This window comes from Artemia sp. Qi Xiang Cuo, chromosome 5 (assembly GCF_049724085.1).
Source record: "Artemia sp. Qi Xiang Cuo chromosome 5, ASM4972408v1, whole genome shotgun sequence".
Classification (NCBI taxonomy): domain Eukaryota; kingdom Metazoa; phylum Arthropoda; class Branchiopoda; order Anostraca; family Artemiidae; genus Artemia; species Artemia sp. Qi Xiang Cuo.
The window spans coordinates 76,011,656-76,028,807 of record NC_142798.1 but is presented as its reverse complement, the minus strand read 5'-3'; the positions used below and the strand labels follow the sequence as shown (position 1 = coordinate 76,028,807).

The window sequence follows — 17,152 nt, the reverse complement described above, 5'->3', positions numbered from 1 at the left end:
TGTGCTGTATTTCACCTGTTGTTCAGGTTCCAGAAAGCTTACCAAATATTCGTTTTCTTTTCTTTTGTAGGCCCCTCTGAGAGGCATTTCTTAGTACAAAAGGTAGGCCCTTTTTGTAAGCATTTCTGAGACAGAAATGGGCAAACATTTTCTTCAGGGGGTCACATCATAAGCTTCTTTACTAAGGGGCGTTGCACATGTACCCCCCCCCCCCCTCCACGGCAGTATTAAGAGTTTTAGCACTGACTGAAACTGAAGACTCCTCAACGCAAATAATTGACAATCCCTTCCGGTCATCTTAATAAAATTCTCTGAATACGGGCTGATTAATTACAAATTCTGCCATCTGACGGGCTGATTAATTACAAATTCTGCTTTCTAACACACTTCGAAAAAAAACCTCTCTGAATTAGTTTTTCAACAGTTACATAAATTTGGTATTTAGCCTTGTACTTTTCAAATTTAAAAAGCCTATCGTTATTTTACATGTGACCAAAACTTAACTTTCTCGGGGAAGTTGTCGGGGGAAGTTTCCCGCCAGGGAGTGGAGGAGAATTGTTAGGGGGTAAGTTTCATGGGGGTATTTTTCATTTTAAATTGAATTTTATTTGTGTATCTTTTTCTGACTCTTTGCGTATACAATCAAAATAAACTATTTAGGCAGTTTGTATGAACATAGGGTAAAGGACAACTATATTCCGTCTGGAATTAACTCCATTGTAAAAAGCATGATGTTGGAAAAAAAAATCTATGTTTGTGTTTATCAAAACGGATCATTATTATGTTTTTCGGTTTATGGACTTGGTTTTACTAAAATTGCTAATGGCTTGAAAAACTCGTCCTCATCTGGACCAGATTCTATCCCTACTAAGGTAAGTTAAATCTATTCTTCCTTCAATAGTATTGCCTCTAACAAAACTTGTTAATCTTTCATTTGAATGTGGCGTTTTTTCCGGATGCTCTCAAGCGTGCTCGGATTATTGTTTTGTATAAAGGTGGACCAAGGAATTATCCGTCTAATTATCAACCAATTCCAGTTTTATCAGTATTTACTAAAATTTTTGAAAACGCTATGCTTTCTCATTTTCTTACTTTTCTTAAATCTAGAAATTTTCTTCTTAATTTTCAGTCGTGTATCCAAAGGAAGCACTCCATTGAACAGGCCTGTATGGCTCTTTTGAATTTTATTCATTCTGCGTTAGATTCGGGGTTGATTCCGGCATCTGAATTCCTGGATATTCGTAAGGCTTTCGATTCGTTAACCCATGAACTTCTTCTATCGAAGATATCTCATTTTGGCACAAGTGGAAATGTATTTTTGTTGGTTTCAGTCTTATTTGAAGGATATGTTAATTTCTGTTGATCCACTTTTCCGGTCACCCTCACAAGTGAATTTTTGTGTCCCCCAGGGAACAGTTTTAGGGCCTGTGCTATTATTGACTTATGTAAAAAAGCAGAAACTTATTAATTGCTGTAGACTTTGTCATCCTAATCCATAGTGGCAACTATAGTTCGCCTTCTTCTGATGTCATTGCTTGTTTTGCTGATGACAGCACGCTTGGCACTTTGGGAAACTGCGAATCCCAGCTTCGATTAAATTTGGAAAATTTGTTTGAGAGGGTGACTTTGTGGCTTGGTGATGGCTACCTTATTCTAAAATTTTCGAAGCGCCGTGTTTTTATTTTTTCGTGTCTTTCTTAGGTTTGTTTCTTGTTTTCTGAAATTCAATAGCCAAATGAAATTATTCACTGACCTAAAGGTAAATGTATTCAGTTTTTGGGCATTCTTGTTGACGAAAACCTGTCTTTCAAACGTCACATTGATTTTATTAAAATGAAGATATACAGGAGTTTCGGTATTTTAAGGAAACTTAGACACACTTTTCCTGGATCATTTTTGAAAATCCTTTTTCACTGCTTGATCCAATCTTACGTTTCTTACTGTCCAATTGTGTGGATGTCAACTTTTCCTCAGCTTCATGGTGACCTACCCCGGCCCCTAAGTGCTCCGCTATCTTTTACCTCTGATCAAAATAATTATAATCTTCGCAATAATACAAATCATGTTCAAGTTCCATTTACTCCTTTAATAAGGTCAGATTTTGATCCTTTAATGGCGTGTCATAATGTTTGGAATAAGTTGCCTGAATCAGCTCGAGGGTGCCACTCATTCGGTTTGTTTAAAAAAAATTGTTACAAATTCTTTGGCTTCGTAGAAGTTATTTTTTTTTTTTAAATCTATTTAATCTAATTAATTAATTTAGTTTATTCATTCTATTTTTTCTATAGTTTTAATTTTATCTGTATTTTCTTTTCTTCTCCTTCGTATGTGAGTAAGTGATCATTTTAAATTTTCTTTTGGTTTTCATCTCTGAGTAAGCAACTCATTTGTCTTCCCCCTTTGTACAGGCCAATGAGCGTTTGGGGGAATAATCCCATGTAATATTGTATGTGTGTCTAATGAAGAATACATCTTATCTTATCTTCGATGAAGAGGAATTGTTGGGGGGGGGGGGGGATTTTTCCGCAAGGAGAAATTTTCCGGAGGAGTTTTCCTTGAATTTTCTTTCTTTTGAGATTGCAGCAACGGTTGACGGGGAAGTTAGTAATGAAAATAGAGAAAAAAAAAAAATTTGTTTTTTCGTCTGACCACAAAACACAATTATACTTGAGAGAAGGATGTAGCTGTTTACATTTTTGGACAGTGTTTTTTAACTATAGCACCAGCTTACTGGTTATAATTTTCATGAGTGCATTCGAATTACAATCGGTCAACAGGGACTCGCTTTTTAGACTTTTTTTTTCAACATGAAAAAAAGCATTTTTTTTATTGAAAAAAGCATTTTTCTGTACTATGCATTTTTTTTATGCTTAATACAAATTTACACAGACTTTCAACGGTGGATGATACAGGAGAAAGCTAAAGGGGCATGATATTCTTCATTTCTTTGAGTGAATTAACACTTAGTAATTCTTCCGTGAGTTGAAAATTAGTGCTTATACCGCATGCATATTAAGAGCCGTGCGGCGTCCTGTACATCCGGTACTGTCATCCAATGCAAGCAAATACTAAAAAAATTCCTTCCTTGGATCAAGAAGCTGTGGTATTAAATTATCACCAATTTTTTCTACAGTCTGACAACACTGCGCTCTGACTAGACTTCTCAACATAAAACGAGAATCAAAGTAGTCGTTATATTGTAATTCCGGTCGAGTGGAAATGCAGTTACGATGAAAATACCCGGGGAGTAATACCACATCCGGAGAGTCAAGGGACATGGGCTATATAATTATTTTTTTCCAAATTATTGAGCCCACTCCTTGCCCCCTTTCCCCAAATGACGCCACCGCCACAGACTGTAGTTTGTCCAGTCCTGATCAAAAGTATGAAAAATTATGTTTGGTATTAAAAGCTCTCTTCCCCTACTATTATAAAATAGTGCGTGAGCAGCTTCTGAGTTTCTTGAGAATAAAAAAGAGAGAAAACGGTTAAACTTATCAATAAGGCCTGTTTTGATTGATGGGTTCGGCCATAACTTTTTTTTTTGTTTTAAACTGACGCGACGTCTTTTCAAGGGCAACAGTCGACGAAGTTTTAAGGTTAGTTAGTTCAGCTCACTTTTCTTCACGTCTGGCACGATGCCAGCCACTAGAAGCTGCAACCGGGGTAAAGTTCAAATACCTGAAACTCCTTCTAACATTTTCGCCACGTTTCCGAATAATGTTGGAAGCAGCTCTGAGAAATTATTTCACCTCTCTGGAAGATGGAAACATCCCTGCTCTAAAAATGTGTTCAACTCTAAAGGGCAAAAGAGACGCAGCGTTTTCCCCATTGTTTTTATTATTTATTTACTTTACTATTAATTACAAAATAAACTTTACATACACACAACCGCCCGGGGAAGGCTCGAAAAGCCGGATGATGGACGGCTGCAATCCTCTAATTCTCAACCAATAACAAAAATCCTTTATAAAAACTAAAAAAGGGACAAAAATACTAACTCAACTAAAAATTGATACCAAAATCTAAAAAAAAAATGCAGGCAGAAAAACTTTCAGCTAATTTTTACAGAAAAGGCAGCATTTTTTGGCAAATATTTTTCATTTGGAAAACGTTGTACCCTCTTAGAGGAATATTTATCAAATATTTCTCTATATTTATCAAACATTGAGCCCACTTTCATCAAATTTTTCAATTTAATTGGTCTTTTTTTGTTTATATTGGAGTCGGGAGATACACAGTAATTAATTTTTTCTCAGGCACTGCCAATCCTAAGAACGGTTCTGGGCCTACTAGCGACTTCTTAAAACCGAAGATTGAATTTAATGCATAAAGAGGACATAATTATAATTAATACACTAATTGCGAAGAGATTGGATGATTGAGATCGTTAAACTACATTTTTATGCAATTTTAACAGAAATTTATCTGTATCTTATATCTTTTAAAGAGCAATAATTGTAATATTTCCTTGAAAGACGACAAGATCATTTTTCTTAAAATTGGTATACTAACATTTTTTACGTGAAAATAAAACTATTTAAAAGGTCACAGCTTTGGGAAAATTCGTTCCCTCCTCCCAGCGCCCCTAACCTGTTTTACTGTACCCTAAACTGTTTCTTACCGTCTGGCCTTAAATCGTCAGCTAAATGAAAATAGACACTTAACTGGAGAAAACTGTAAATGAAGACAGAGAGTTCGACAAGGGTGAGTGAATATCAATCGCGTGACTACTATGCTTAAACGTTCCGACCTGGGTTAATTTTCTCCTATTTATATCAAATTTGCATGCAGCGATTGTTTAATTAAATTGCCACCTTGCAGGTCCATTGAGCCTTGTAGATTGACAGTAGAGTTTAATTGAACTTTGAGAGCGATCATAGCAAGATATTTAACTAAAAATATTGCTATTTTGGACTGGATTATTAGTAAACTAAGCTTACTTTTCCTTTGTAGAGTTCAGGGGCATAAATTCACAAATTGATTAGGTATTTCAAGGAGACGAATACGCCAGACACCGTTTTATGCCTAAAATTCGCTTCACCGAGCGAAGTTCGGTTCCCTGGTACTGCGATTTAAGCGGAAATTTCTCTTTTAAGTAATAACTATTACTTACGGCAAACTATCTGCTTAAATGCTATAAAAATATAGAATTACAATCTCAATTATCCAATTCTCTTTGAAACTTTCTAATTTTTTTATGATGTCGCCAGCCGCAGCTGCAGGTGCTTTTCATCTTCCTTTTTAACTCGTTCCTAAAACGCGTTTTAAACGATTCTGCTCTATATATAACATCTTTTTAACTCGTTCAACTTTCTAATTTTTTATGATGTCGTCAGAAGGCTGCTGCAGATGCTCTTCATCTTGTTTTTCCACGCGTTTTAAACGGATTCTGCTCTACATAACATCTTTTTAACTCGTTCAACTTTCTAATTTTGTATGATGTCGTCAGAAGGCTGATGCAGGTGTTTTTCCTCTTGTTTTTCAACGCGTTTTAAACGGATTCTGCTCTACATAGCATCTTTTTATCTCGTTTCTACTTTCTATTTTCTTATAAAGTCGTCAAGCCGCTGCTGCAAGTGCTCTTCATCTTCTTTTTTAACTCGTCTCTAAAACGCGTTTTAAACAGATTCTATTCTACATAAAATATTTTTAACTTGCTTCAACTTTCTAATTTTTATGATGTCGTCAGAAGGCTGCTGCAGGTGCTCTTCATCTTCTTTTTTAACATGTTTCTAAAACGTGTTTTAAAGGAATTCTGCTCTAAATAACATCTTTTTAACTCGTTCAACTTTCTAACTTTTTATGATGTCGTCAGAAGGCTGCTGCAGGCGCTATCTTGTTTTTCAACGCGTTTTAAACGGATTCTGCTCTACATAACATCTTTTTATCTCGCTTCAACTTTCTATTTTCTTATGATGTCGTCAGCCGCTGCTGCATGTGCTCTTCATCTTCTTTTTTAACTCGTCTCTAAAACGCGTTATAAACAGATTCTATTCTACATAAAATATTTTTAACTTGTTGCAACTTTCTAATTTTTATGATGTCGCCAGAAGGCTGCTGCAGGTGCTTTTCATCTTGTTTTTCAAAGCGTTTTAAACGGATTCTGCTCTACATAGCATCTTTTTATCTCGTTTCAACTTTCTATTTTCTTATGAAGTCGTCAAGCCGCTGCTGCAAGTGCTCTTCATCTTCTTTTTTAACTCGTTTTTAAAACACTATTTAAACGGATTCTACTCTGAATAAAATCTTTTTAACTCGTTTCAACTTTCTAATTTTTTATGATGTCGTCAGAAGGCTGCTGCAAGTGCTCTTCATCTTGTTTTTTAACTCGTTTCTAAAACGCGTTTTAAACGGATTCTGCTCTACATAACATCTTTTTAATTCGTTTTTCTCCGCTCTCCGACTTTTTTTTATTTACACTTTACACATTTATTATTTAAATCAGTTTTATATCTGTGGTATGCAATCCCCCAACCGCTTTCGTCCCTTGTTTCCACTTATATCCATAGATTATACATTTATATGTTTTTTATACATTATATTTGAAATATTTATTTGTTTATATATTATAAATTCAAAAAATTTTTCATAGAGAAAAAAGTATTTTCTATTTTTAAGAAAAAAAGAGTTTTAAAAAAAATCTGAAAACAAGTTTAAAAAAAGAAAAATTATATAAATTGTTTTCTACTATCCCATGCTAATTTGCCGAAGACCCAAATCTTACCTGTTTCCCATACTTTTTGACACAAATTAAGATTTTGCAAATGACACATTTGAAACCAACTCGTGAAGTCACTACATCCATACTAATAAGCCGCTAAACATTGATCAGTATTGATAGAAGCGCAACTTTCAATATTCAATCACTGGTTAGTATGTATTTAGTGGTATATACTAATGAGCAGCCAGTCGGCTAGAACAAAGATCAGCACCTTTAGTATTTTTTGGTAATATGTTTAAATTACTATCATTAGCGAGGGGTCACACACTCTCCAGCACCTGGTGCAGATATTAAAATTCCACGCGTGGCAAGTCTCGCCACACGATGGCTAATCGTCCATATATAGCAATGTATGGACGATGCAAGGCATGGCAAGCCAAATCTGGCGTGGATGAATTTTGACAGTGGTCGCCGATCATGGAGTCCGGAAAGTTCTGGATTTCGAAACATACGCAGTCACAAGATAGCTGAACAAGTTTTTTTTTTTTTTCACAGCTGCAACTATTGATCCTTTCAGCAGCTAATCTGGACAAGCTCAGTTTTACATTATTATTAAAGGCTCTTACGGCCATTCACAATGAGGTTTAAATACCAAGATTTAGCTAGTGCTAATTTGACCCAATCAAATTTTTTTGTAGAACTTTCATCTAACCAGTAAATTCCATGAAAAATCTGATTGGCTCAAATTAGTACTAGCCAAATTTTGGTGTTAGTAATCTCATTGTAAATGAGCTTTTGGCATCACAGCACTTCGATGACTCATAGCATTAACATAACAAAACTAAGGATTAGTACCCAAAAATTGACAAACAAAGTGATAAAAAAGCGACAAACTTTCGTGATCAACCACAGGATTTCCCCCCTGAAAATGGGGCCCAAAAATGGCCGAATAACTTTTTTGCTGATTGACTTGAAATTTCTAAGGATTGATGCCTGGATAAGGAGACTACACATTTTTTCTGTGGGCGGGGGGGGGGAGTTTGGCTTGTAGGGGTTCCAAAATAAGCCAAAATGCTTGATATGTTGATCCCCAAAGGCACCCACACCAAATGGACGATAACCTTCTTAAGTGGTTTGGTACCATATATTTTTTATTTTATGATTTTTTTTTTGCTGGTTTCTTTTCAAACAGTTCGTGGCAACGAACTGTAAGTAAGGAGCGACCCGGCTCAATAGTAACCGAAACTCTAAAAACCGGAATTTTGATACCCATAGATACATCAATAGAATCATATTTTTATGCTGATTTCAAATATATAAGTTTCATTAAGTTCAGTTATACCCATAAAAAGTAACGCGCCTGAGAAAATCTGCCTTTTTTTCGAAAAAAGGATGAAACACCCCCAAAAATCATAGAACTTTAATGAAAATCACACCATCAGATTCAGCGCATCAAAAAACCCTACTGCGGAAGTTTCAAGCTCCTATCTGTAAAAATGTGGAATTTTGTATTTTTTGCCAAAAGAAAGATCACGGATGCGTTTTTTTTATTATTATTATTATTATTTCCCCAGGGGTAATCGTATCGATCCAGTAGTCTTAGAACATCGTGATAGGGCTCATCCGAATGGAGATTGAAAGTTCTAGTGCCCTTTTTAAGTGACCAAAAAATTGGGGGGCAACGTAGCCCCCTCCGACGCTAATTTTGTTCCTGAAGTCATCCAATTAAAATTTTGAGAAAGCCATTTTGTTAAGCATAGTCTAAAATCTGATAAGGATGTCTTTGAGGATGACTTAATCCCCCAAAGTTCCCGGGGGAAGGGCTGGAAGTTATGAACTTTTCCCATTGTTTACATATAGTATTGGTTATTGGGAAGTATAACGACGTTCCAGGTGGAATTTGTTTCGGGCGGGGGGTGGTAGAGGAGGGGCGCAGGGGGATGGATCTTTCCAGGGAGGATGTGTCCTTGGGGGAAGGGATATTTCTATGAAGGGGGCACCGGATTTCCCAGCATTATTTAAAAAACGATCAGAAATTAAATAAAAACAAACTAGTTTTTTCAACTGAAAGTAAGGAGCAACATTAAAACTTAAGAAAACAGAAATTATTACGTATATGAGAGGGTTCGCCCCCTAGTCAATATCTCGCCCTTTTCGCAATTTTTTTTTTTTTTAGTAGTTTCAAAAAAGCTATCTATTCTAATTAACCGGCCTTTGTGATTCGAACAAAATTCAAACTTTAGCGTAAAGAGCAAGGTATCGACTAGGGGGCAAACTCCCTAATATACGTAATAAAACATAGGGATATAGAAAGCCATTTAGCCAAAAGATTAAAATTAATATGCAAATTTCGCATTAAATATTCATGCACAATTAACTAAAATCAAAACCTACATTAGTTCAGAAATGTTCAGAAATTGGATTAATTTCTTTTAACTTAACGTAAGGAGCGACTTTAAAACTAAACATGAACAAAATTATTCCTTATATAAAAGTGATTGTTCCCTCCTCGATATATCGCTATTTACGCTAAAGTTTGAATCTGTCACACAACTTTATTTTTTAAAACAATAAAAAAACTTTAGCGTAAAGAGCGAGGTATTGAGGAGGGGACAGTCCCTTTCATGTACGGAATTATTTCTGTTCGTTTTAAGTTTTAATGTCACTCCTTACTTTCAGTTAAAAAAACTTGATTTTTTCATTTAATCTTTAGCCTACAATCGACACCCGCCACTGCCAAAAACTGCATTACATCGTATTGGGGAATTTTTCATTACAAATCAAAGTTCCAATTTTTCCAAGCTTTCATATATAAAATCAAAACAACCAAATTCAATTTTACTGTCCTTAGTACTACAAGACCAGTCTTCCTACCACAGTTTATAGAATTATCCAGTAAGTTTATCGCAGATCATTTCTGGTCTTCATTCTCGGTGCGAAAAAAAGCTCCTCCCACTTATTTCTGCATTAGCGGGTTAGTCTGTTTCCGTCAATCAATGAGAAATGGTTACAAAGTGCATAATTCGTAATAGCGGGTTTCCACTTATTTCCGATTATTTCTATTATTACTTTAAGTTTCTCGTCCAAGAGGGTTACAAAGTGCATTATTCGTAATAGCGGGTTTCCACTTATTTCCGATTATTTCTATTATAACTCTAAGTTTCGCGTCCAAGAGAAATCTGACTTGTCTACCCGTGAAAAGATCTAATACCGCTTATGTTTATATCTGCAAAAACGTTCTCTGGAGCACTCGCACCTCGGTCCGGGTTTTTATAATGGGTGAGATAGGGAATGATCATACTGCTAATTCTATAAACTGTGCTTCCTACTTAGTCGCCAAACGATCACCGAAATTACTTACTTGTTATGTGACAGCCTTACAAGTGTTGAATCTGACCCGAACATTGGTGGATATTGAGCTGCGAAAGAATTACTTGAAACACTGGGACAGTAGGTGGAAGCGACATTATTATGTCCAAAGGGAACATGCAAAAATTCAGTAGCCGGAGAACTAAGACTGAATGTGTCAGCATTCTGGAAAAAAAAAAAGTTTTCCTAAAAAATAGTTTTAAGAACCCAAAATTTCTAGTCTCTTTAAAATATACCCTAATCGACTTAAATGTTAAACTAATGAATAAACAAATAAATCCTCATAGGCCACTTTTTGCGCCTAAAGAATTCATAGATGTTTCATGGTAGTTTATTTAACCGACGAGTCCTTTTACCCTCAGCCCTGCGGCAGCCGGGATTGAACCCCAGGCTCTGCATTGCCAAGCAGAGATCAATCTACTGCAATACCACAAGTCAAGTAATTACTTAAACTGCTGAGTCATGTAATATGTTCTTTAAACAAAACAACCCTAGAAATAAAAGTTATCTAAAGTAAATATTCCCTGATTTCTTAGAACACTGCCCTTCTTAGTAAACCTAGATTTTTTTTCGCTAGAAATATAATCTATGTAAAGCATAGCTTCCTATTTCTTCTCTACGGCTGTCCATTCTTTAAAACTAAACTTCGCTATCCATTTTACTACAAATACAAAAGTAGTTTTTTTTTGGGGGGGGGGGGGCAATATGATTAATTGAAAAAGCAAAACAGGTGAAATAATACATTCGGGATTGATAAATTTCACACAATTTTTTTCCATATTCTGAGCAGACACCATACCGATCAATTAAAATATTAAAATATATTTAAAAAAATTAAAATATAAGAAAAACCCGACTGCAAAACCTAATCTTAAGACAAAGCAAATGGTGATCACCCCACAGAAAAAAAACTAACTACTTTCTAGCCTATAGCACAGGCTCACAAGTAGCCTAATTGAGATTTCGCTGATAGCCAAGTGTTTGAAGCGTTAATTTCACAGGCTAAAAAAGAAGTGGACTGGTAAATTATATCACGCCTTAACTAACAGCGTACCCAGGGGCTAATCTCCAGCATTTTTATGGGGGGGCCAAGAGGGGTCCATATCCGGAGAGTCAAGGGGCATGGGATATATAATAATTTTTTCTCCACATTATTGGGGGAACAACTGCCCCCCCCCCCAAACAACACCCCTGAGCGTACCAGAGGCAAATTTAGACGGAATATTGTCCCAGCTACAACATTAAGGGAGAAGAAAGCTGACTTAAGATTGTCAAGTTTGTCAAATTTAACAACTGCCTTCAAGAATGATAAATAGTACACACGCCTTTTTTTCAATAGTTTGCGAAAAACAAAGTAGCTAAATAAACAAATAAAAAGATGAATAGAAAAATATAAAATAAGCCTCACGATACCACAAATAGTGGTTATTCCATCAATGGCGGATCCAGGGGGAGGGGTCGAGGGGGCACCCCCCCCCCCTAGCGTAGTCTAAAGTCGTGTAATTTACTTAATTTACTCAAGTTTGCGCTTATTAAACTTGCTCCCAACGCAAGTTTATTGGATCAACCTATTTTGCACCCCCCCCCCCTAAATTTTTTTATCGGATCAAGCTATTTTGCCCCCCCCCTAAAAAAATCCTGGATCCGCCCCTGTATCCCATAACAACATTTAACTACTTTTTATATTATGAGACAGGTTCACAGGCAGCAACTTTTAGATTTCGGTGTTGATCAAGCCTATAAATTTCGAGTGCTAATTACCATTGACGCCATAGGCTAAAAAAAGAAGTCAGTTAAATTCTTTTTAGAGCTTATTTACCACCTGTACCAGAGTCAAATTAGGGAAAATATTTTCGCAACTACAAATGTTATGACTGATTTTAATGAAGAAACAGAAAACTTTTATTATCAAAATCTAAAAGGGGTGTTTTGTTTTGTTCGATTTTTTTTCCAAAATCTAGGGGGCAATTGACCCTCTAATTACCGCTTCTGGCCGATGCCACAAAGAATGTTCTTTCCACTAGAAAAAAGAGCCACCAGAAATGGTAAAAATTAAAAATCTAACGATAACACAAGTTGTGATCGTACGACTGGAATAGAGAAATACAACTTTTAGCCTACAAAAAAAGTTCAAAAGCGGTCTATTTCAAATTGCATTCTTAACCAAGCCCTTAAATTTTAAGCATGGATTTGTAATTAATGCCAAAGGCTAAGAAAAAAAATGTGGACAGTTAAATGCTTTCACGCCTTAATTAACATTGTACAAGAGTCATTGCCCTTAAAGTAAGAAGAGTCTCGACGTTCATACTAATTATTTTGCGGCAAATATTAAACAGTTAATAATAAAATCATGGCAATTCAGGACTAATCATCTTGAACGTCTAAGAAATGGTAAAATTTTGTTTTTAATGATCGTTTGATTGAACTTAAGACGCCTGTCACATTGCATGACTTAACCCAAACCCAGCCACAAAATTATTCTAAAAGCTGCAGGAATGTCACTGAACTCTTTATTTTTAAATAGTTGACTAATTTTTTACTTTTTTTACGCGGAAATGATTCAACTATATCGAGTTTCTCTCGTAGCCAGTTTTAGGGGGCACTTGCTCCGGGCGCAGAAATTTTAATGGCGCAAAGTTTCAAATAAATAATCTAACGGTTATAATAAATTTGTAATATTTGAAATTATATTTTTATCAAAATAAAGTAAAGGGTGTAAACTGATTCAATAATAATCTTTAAAGCAACTAACAATAATTAAATAATTAAATGATTTAAATGAAAAAATAACAAATGAATTTTTAATTAATTAATTGATTGAAAATAATTTGGTAGATAAGTGAAAATTTTGTTAAAAATGATTTGAATAACAAATAAGTCCAATGTACATTAATTAATACATTGAAAACATTCTGGTTAATAAATTAAAATTTGGCCCGAAAATTTAGTTTGAGACAGGGGGGGGGGGATAATTAATATTTTGCCCCGGACACAACAGAGGCCAGAACCACCACGGGTTTCTTTTCTCTTTTTGCTGTTTTACCACTTCAAATACTAAGGACTAGTCCCCGACGCCGCGCCACGCCGACATGCAAGTTACAAATGTGTGTCTTTTGAGGGGCGTCAGTGTACTACCAGGCGCGCCGAAATTTTTTTGGCGGTAGGCTATTGATTTTTAGCACGACATAATGCACTGGTGTGCCACTTGTAACGATTAAAAATAATAATCAAAATTACACATAAACAAGCCAATTTAACCACCATCTTAGTATAGATTTTTAAATGGTTGGCTAAAAATATACAAGAACAATATGACAAAACAGGAATTTGTTGGGCCGTGCGGAAAGTGTTTATGTTCACCGTCGATCAGACCAAGTAGAATTCTCATTTTTAGCCACTAGACCCAGGGAAACCTATGTTGTGTTTATGTTTAACATCGCATTGTTCCTATAAAATCCCGTGTTTAGTCATTTCCTTCTTGTTAATGATTTGGGCTAATGTGTGTATAACTTTCAAAGTTTGCAGTTCAAACATCTCCTGTTCATCAAATACATACGAAAAGGAATTGAAAAAACAAAAAACAAAACAAATAACAATATCGAAAAAACACTGTAAACATATCAAATATCATGACTTAATAGCATTAATAGTTTTAAATCAGCGGTTAAATCACTTCAGGTGCCACTGATGTAACAAACTAGGGTTTTTTTACCTCGCCCAAATTCATAAATATTTTTAAAGTTATTATTACTCCTGTCGCGCTAAAAAGCCGTTTAGCTGGGGCACATGTGGCCGGTACAGCCAGAACTTGACGAGCGTAAACTGCCACTTGCGGGATCTGATACTAGTATTGGACCTTGGGGTCCCACAGAATGCCGCAAATGGGCTTCTTCTTTGTATCTGCTGAAATAAGTTGTTTTATAAGGGAGAACAAACCTGCACCTTTACCATAGGGCTCCTGCGCCCTACACTACAGGAGGAACTAAACTGCACCTTTACCCTCTTTTCTTATCAACACGGAATAACCCTCCAAAATTCTTTTCTGAAAGAAGTGGTCAAGTTATAACGTTTCAAGTCAAAGTTTAAGGTTACTTCAACTTCAATGTACTCTGCTAACTGTGAAAAAAAAAAATGTAATTCATTTCTATAGATATATTTCTATACTAGCTCTAGATAATCTACCAAGCGGGAAAGTACCACAAATCAGCATCGATAAATAAATGAAACCCAAAACGAACAAAAATAACAATAAATAAAAAAAAACAATAAATAACTGAGTCAAACTCCAAACGAGCAGAAATTAACATAAGTTGGGCTCAAAACCCCCTATGCCTTCCCATGGCCAGAACTTAATTTTCACTTTACTGAAAAATATAAATGTTTTAACTTTTATAACTTTAATAAATCAAATAGTATTAACATCTTGATTACTAAATATCAGTATATGTATATTAAACTGACAACGCATATTCATTTGTATTTTTGTCAGTAAAGTACAAATTATGTTCTGGCCTTGGGAAGGCATAGGGGTTTTGAGCCCAACTCATGTTAATTTCGGCTCCTTTTGAGTTTGACTCGGTTATTTATTGTAATTTTTGTTCATTTTGGGTTTTATTTATTTATCGATGCTGATTTGTGGTAGTTTCACGCTTGGTAGATTATTTGACTTTATTTTTGCTCATTTTTGGTTTAATAAAGCTCTTTACTTTTCTTTGAAAAACTTATTTTTTGGAAACAGTTTTTTTAATTAATTTCTGTTCGTTTTATATTGATATAGTCTTTTCAGGGAAAAAGAAAATCATACTTTAAATATTTTTGTTTTTTTTTTAAGAATTTATAGTTTGGCCTGCTATTTGTATGCTGGAAAACAATTTTCAGAAAAATTTAACAACATAGACCCTTATAAAAATCTGGACACAAATAGTAGTGTTTAATTTAGTTTCATACCTCCTCTAGTTGACCTGGAATGGAAAACTTGATAACATTCGCAAAAAAAATTGTTTACTTTCTTTGATAGCTTGGATCACTTACGCTATTTTGATTTGGTCAAATTTTAAGAGCAGAAGAAGCCCTGAAAGTTTGAACATAATACCCTCAGTCGTTCTTGGGATACTGCTGAGATGCCTTATTGGTAATTAGAATAAACACAGTGCATTTTTATTTAATATTATGGAAAATTTTACTTTTAAAAAATAAAGTAAAATGGGTGGGTGGGGGTGGGAGGGGGATTAGTATTCCTCAAATAATTTTTGAATGTTGAAAAGGGCATCAGCCCTTTTTATTTTCAATTAATTAAGCCTTCTTAGATGCTCCCAAAGCAACTGCTTCTATACAAAATGCTCTTGTCTAAACAACAACAACACCAAAAAATAATACGTAATACCCATATCGATCTTTACTATAAAAACGTCAAGCCTTCCAATCACTTTCGACTATTAAAAAGGACACTAGGCTTTTCGATTTCCAAACTAATGATCCCTTTTTGAGTTTCTACGACAACGGTTTCTGTAAACACCGTATATCCCCCCAGGGCATAAATTACAACCCTTACCCTAAGGGCTGTGAGGGTGGTTGTCATCCTCTAAGACATAATTTCCAGACCTGTCAGCTAAGGCACCCACAATGGATTTCTAAAATGTTTTTGGGGACGTGGTTCAAGAATTGATGGGCGCGGAAAGGGTGTTAGTGGCCAACCTAACTTGGTCGAATACTAAAAAGGACACACGCCAAAACCATCACTAATAGACCTGAAACTTTTTATATTTATTACAAACACTACCTTGATATGACATGCCCTGGGATCAAGGAAAAAAATAATAAATAATACTGTGTGACAAAAACGTTTTCATATACCTCCAAGGCATAACTACAAAACCCTTGCCCTAAGGGTTTTAGGGGTGTAACCTCCTCAAAAACATATTTTCTCTCTGGAAATCAGTTACTCTGAACAAAATGGCTATCTTAAAATATTGATTGGATGTGTTTGGGGAAACGGTGGGCGTGGAAGGGGTGTTAGCTGCCTTCCAATCACTTTCGACTATTAAAAAGGGCACTAGTTATTCCAATTTCCAATCGAATGAGCCCTTTTTTAAGTTTCTACGACAACTCCTTCGATACGAATTGCCCTGGCATGGAAAAAAAACAAAAAAAAAAATAAATAATACATTGTGCCAACATTGTTCTTTACCTAGACAGCTCGATTGCGCTGCCTATGACAACACCCTGAATTGCCTAATGCTCTTTTACCTACCTCTTTTCATCCGAAAAATCAGAAAGAAAAATGAACAGAATTTTAAAGTGGAAGGTAGAATTTTTGTTACAAGAAAAATTTCTTCTTCTCCTTCCTATGAACCGATATACATGGCGAGCCCAAGATGACAGTATTTATTTTTAAGAAACAGATTAGCCGGGATGACGGTTGAAGCCCGGAGATCGATATCGATAACCAAAAAAGAGAGGAAAAAATAAAAAAAAAACGGCGGCATTTTAGGGACGCAACCACCGGTAAAAGCAGCGGGGGCTTCATCGCGCTGATGCAAGCTTGGCGGCGCGCCGCCTTTTTTTTTTTCGGCGGCGCGCCGCCGACTTTTCGGCGCGGCTTCGGGGTCTCAATGAAATGAAATGTGATTGTTTGAATTGTTATAGGGGAAACTTACACCATCAAATATATCTTACCAAAGCAGGAAAAACTTAGAATCCAACTTCTAATGATACAGCCAGTAGAGAGGGGGGTGCTACTCCGACGATTACCACATGGTTTATGGTTTTCTCAGTGAGAATGAAAAAACAGGAATTTTTCTCACTTGAAAAAAAATGAATTTTCTCACTTTGATGGATGTTTTCTTGGACGGTTATGGGTGTTGGTCAATTTATTTGATTTTTTTCATGGATGTCAACAGCAATTCATGTCTTTTTTATGGTTTTTGTCATTGAGAATGAAAAAACAGGAACTTTCTCAAATTTATGGATGTTAACAGTAATTTATGTCTGTTTTATGGTTTTTGTCAGTGAGAATGAAAAAACAGGAACTTTCTCACATTTATGGATGTCAACAGCAATTCATGTCTGTTTTATGGTTTTTGTCAGTGAGAATGAAAAACAGGAACTTTCTCACATTTA

The 17,152-nt window shown here is 35.5% G+C and overlaps 1 protein-coding gene across 1 annotated transcript in view; it reads right to left on the bottom strand.

Annotated features, from left to right (window-relative positions):
• LOC148952538 (uncharacterized) overlaps positions 1-17,152 on the bottom strand; it is a 211,650-nt gene that overhangs the window by 176,188 nt on the left and 18,310 nt on the right. Inside the window, exon 4 of the mRNA XM_089089219.1 lies at positions 10,026-10,198. Within this exon, the coding sequence (XP_088945345.1) occupies positions 10,026-10,198 (173 nt within the window). The remainder of the gene's footprint in view (positions 1-10,025; positions 10,199-17,152) is intronic.